Here is a 3,874-nt window from a genome sequence, read left to right as displayed (position 1 = left end):
AAATGTGCGAGTGCTGAGCTCATAGCTACCACTGATTGATTCATCGCAGTCAGTTTCCAATCCAGTATGCAATTCCCGTACCTGAATTTGATCTGTTTCGAATCACAAGTGACTGGAACTGCTTCCAAGCCAATTGGGAATGCCCGAAACACGTTGAGAACCTCTACGGAATGGTGCATTGTGAATTGATGGGTTTGTAATGAAGTGATGGTGATTTTCAAACATGCATGTACGGTGAACATCGTACGTGTGCATGCAGCTCTCAAGTATCCTTCATTTTGACAGAGTCGGCCGCCAGCTAGATACACTGTATCTTAAACAGCAGCCACTCTCTTGTGAGAACTGAAACAATTTTATCCATACTTCCTTTTATTTAATTGAAAGGGTATTTTATTGCCTTAAGAATCTCGCTAAATACAAGCCAGTAGATGATGTTCAGCAGTATAAATGTGGAAGGGAAGATCACTCTGGAGACCCGGTCGATACAAATAGCCTGCTCCCGCCTCTTCTTCATGATTTCCTTCGGGTCTTTCTTCGGCTTCGATTGTTGAGATTCCTCTTGATGTTTTGGACACTTAAAGTTGGACTCGTTCTCCATAGACTTGATCTGAAATTAGAAGGAAACCATCTTTAGAGGGATACGAATTTCACATTCTTCGACAGAACCTAGCTGGGGACTTTTCAAAAAAAATATTCGGAAATATTGACAAAACTTTTAAATTGCGAGAAAATTGTGATATAGTATTAGGCGTGCGTTCATGGAATTCCCCCCAAAAAACCGTTGGTAAGTTGAAAAGCTAGCAAAGTGAATAACAATGGCGATGCTGGTACATGATATCTATTGCTGGGGCGAGTTCCTCGATTTCGTAACATTTTGCCAGACAACTCGAGCTCAGCCAATTTCTCCAAATCCGAGTAAAAGACGCGAGTACATTCTGACTCCAGTCCAGACTCGTCCTGGCCCTTTTTTTTTTAATCTAAAAACCATATTTGTCCATCGTTTTATGCCTACCTTTCTTTTATGTGTGTTAACTCCATGACACGGCCAAGGGTTCCAAGAAATAGTTATTTTTAATAACAGATTTTTGAAGAAAATAATGATTTAAACGTAGTTCATTAGTAAGGGATGCTAGTATGGCTTCCCTCTTCAATTTGGTCACTTTCTAAGATGCTGGTTTGAGATGGTATGTGAAGCTTTATCCTGGACATGAACGCGTTAAATATTGCCTTAACTTTAACCTTCTCAACATGCATCGCAACACAGAAGTTCAAGTTAGGGAAGATGGGGACCACATGATCCCATCTTGTCGGGGATGGGATTCTGAGTGGGTTCTGGGCAGGTTTTGATGTGTGGATGACAGTCGACAACTCCCCCATGACTCGCTCAGTTACTTTTCCCTGATGAGCCTGCAGGATTATGGACATTGCACACCAATACGAATTTCAATTTTCAGCTTGACCGAACGCCTAGATTAAAAGGTGTCCTCTTTTAAAATGCAGCGCATAGCAAGGAACTGAAGGAATGAACTAGCCCTCTTCTAGTAGTGTTGGGGGCGAGTCCGGACTCGAGTCCGAGTGCACTCGAGTCTTCTATTCGATTTTGAAAAAATTGGCCGGACTCGAGTCTGAACTCGTCAAAACTATCATTCATTTGTTCATAGAATTTGCAAGACGAGTCTTTTTCCTAGACATAACTCTACAGTAAAAGACTCGGAGTCCGGCAAAATGTCAAAATATTTAAGGACTCGCCCCAGCGTGACTTTTGACTCCAATCATTCGATTGAGCTGAAAATTGAAATACAAAGTTCTAGGGACCTGAGATCAGTCTCATTTGAAGACGAACGTGATACATTGACTTAATTCTGAAATGTCAAAATGTCAAATCTCGACCATATCCTCCCCGTCTTTATTCTAGGGGTTCAAGGTTTGCCTCCATCTTCTCCTTGATCTTCTTTACCAAGCTCTTAGTGCGAATCTCGAGGGACGCTCAAAATTGCCAAATCGTTCCTGACGACCCTGACTACTAGTAACGCTCTATGTCCCTGTACCCAATCTACTTGTTCATCATGAAAATCCTCTGGCGTTGTAGGCCGTTGATAACCGGAATGCGTGCTACGGTGTTGGCACGTGGCGTTTTGATAACTTGTCACAGATCATGAACTAGACAACCAGTCATAGCGAACAATAACGCAAATGAAAGCTGAAGAAATATGGAACCTTTCTAAACCTGATATGTTCTGAAAGCGTATGAAATGGGAGTAAATTTATTTTAAAAGATTCTAAGCTTCGGGTAAATGCCAGAATAGGCAACTGTTTTTCTGGCAAAAGTTGGAGGGTATGGATATAATAACAACCTTAATAAAAAAAGCACCTTTCGAGTGACAAAGATAGCGTTAGGGATCAATTCCCATCTTTCCCAAAGAAATCGTGTTTAGCTGCAATATCGCCATTCATGCACTCTGGATATAACATGAATTGATTGATTGCTTATTTATAGTAACATATCATGTGATTTATTTCATAATATAGGCGCCGAATCATCATAATAATATGTAGGGTTTTTAATTCATCAATTTAGTTTTATCTAATTTTTTTAAAACTGGTTTATTAAATCTAGGACAAAATGGAAACCATGGAGATGAATTTTAAATTCAATTCAATTCGGTTGGTATTAATTGAGTCGAAATATGATGGTTATTGTACAATTATGCCCATGATGAATGATTCCCATGAATGCTAATAATCTTCAAGATGGCTTTTCAGATGCAATCTCGTTTGAACCTGGGATGACGGGATCAAAGATTGGGCACGGATATGTGTGTGCGTATGAGCCAAATTCAATGGTCTACAACCTACATTTGTTCATCCCGATGTCTCATTCTACTCTACTCTAGATGAGGGGACTTCTTACCTGACTCAGTAGTTCACCATGGTTGCGTGAATTGATGGCGTCTGAAATGATTATGCTCCTCAAGTGGGCGGTTTTGTCCTTCCGTTCCACCTCACTGATATCGCCCATCATGACGTTGACAAACGCGTATTCAATCAAACTCAAGAACACAAACACTGTGCACGAGGACATGAATATATCAATGGCCTGGAAAGAGCAATCATCATCATCATCATCATCATCATCATCATCATCATCATCATCATCATCATCATCATCATCATTAGCCGCATATGTGTATGATTTCTCGGCTACAGAGTGAGTGTGTGTGTGTGTATGTGATAGAGTCATAAAACTGACAAAGAAGAAGGAAAACTCCGGCAAATTGTACGTACGTATAGACTAATAAATAAATCGTCATCACTTCTCTGAAGCATTTCATGTGTCTGAAGTAAGCGAGCGGTTTCTCATTCATAATAGTAGCAGTTGCTAGTCGTCTCTCAAGTGAATCTGACTGAAAGCCCGGAGCGTTGGCAATCAAGTTATCATCGAAAGTAAAGGAGAATGCGGAACGGTTCAATTTTAGACGGACATTAACATATATTTCAAGCTAAGTTTACAAGTCAAGTTTGGCTCTCAGCCTGAATTCAGAATCAGTTTTTGAAGTTAAGCTAACGACCTTGTTCCCTGCTCCCTTCATCATCTCCATTTTGGGATCGTCCAAGGCGATGATCATTCTTACTTGTTTGCTACAGGGTACGTACGTAAGTGAATTAGCCATTTCTCGTGGTTCGCAGTAGGTGGTGGCTTTCTCACAGTCTTGCAGGTTCATGCCAATTGGCTTTGACCCATTGACCCATTTACGGTATGATATGACCCAAGACCCTATATCGGTTAGCGGGGTCACCTTATAGTTAGTATCATTACATTTTTGGCTCCCGATTTTTGGTTTGGTTCCAAGCCAACCACCACTTTTCGTTGTAC

General features: G+C 40.7%; 1 protein-coding gene across 1 annotated transcript in view; it reads right to left on the bottom strand.

Moving 5' to 3' along the window:
• Positions 1–367: 367 nt before the first annotated feature.
• The window catches only part of LOC131886307 (glycine receptor subunit alpha-2-like), a 6,599-nt gene continuing 3,092 nt past the window's right edge, over positions 368–3,874 (bottom strand). The window contains exons 8-9 of the mRNA XM_059234597.1: positions 2,912–3,097; positions 368–607 (exon numbers count right to left, since the gene is read on the bottom strand). Coding sequence (XP_059090580.1) covers positions 374–607; positions 2,912–3,097 — 420 coding nt within the window. The 3' untranslated portion in view covers positions 368–373. The remainder of the gene's footprint in view (positions 608–2,911; positions 3,098–3,874) is intronic.

The sequence above is a fragment of the Tigriopus californicus genome, chromosome 9 (genome assembly GCF_007210705.1).
Source record: "Tigriopus californicus strain San Diego chromosome 9, Tcal_SD_v2.1, whole genome shotgun sequence".
NCBI lineage: Eukaryota > Metazoa > Arthropoda > Copepoda > Harpacticoida > Harpacticidae > Tigriopus > Tigriopus californicus.
This window is presented reverse-complemented; position numbering and strand designations above follow the sequence as displayed.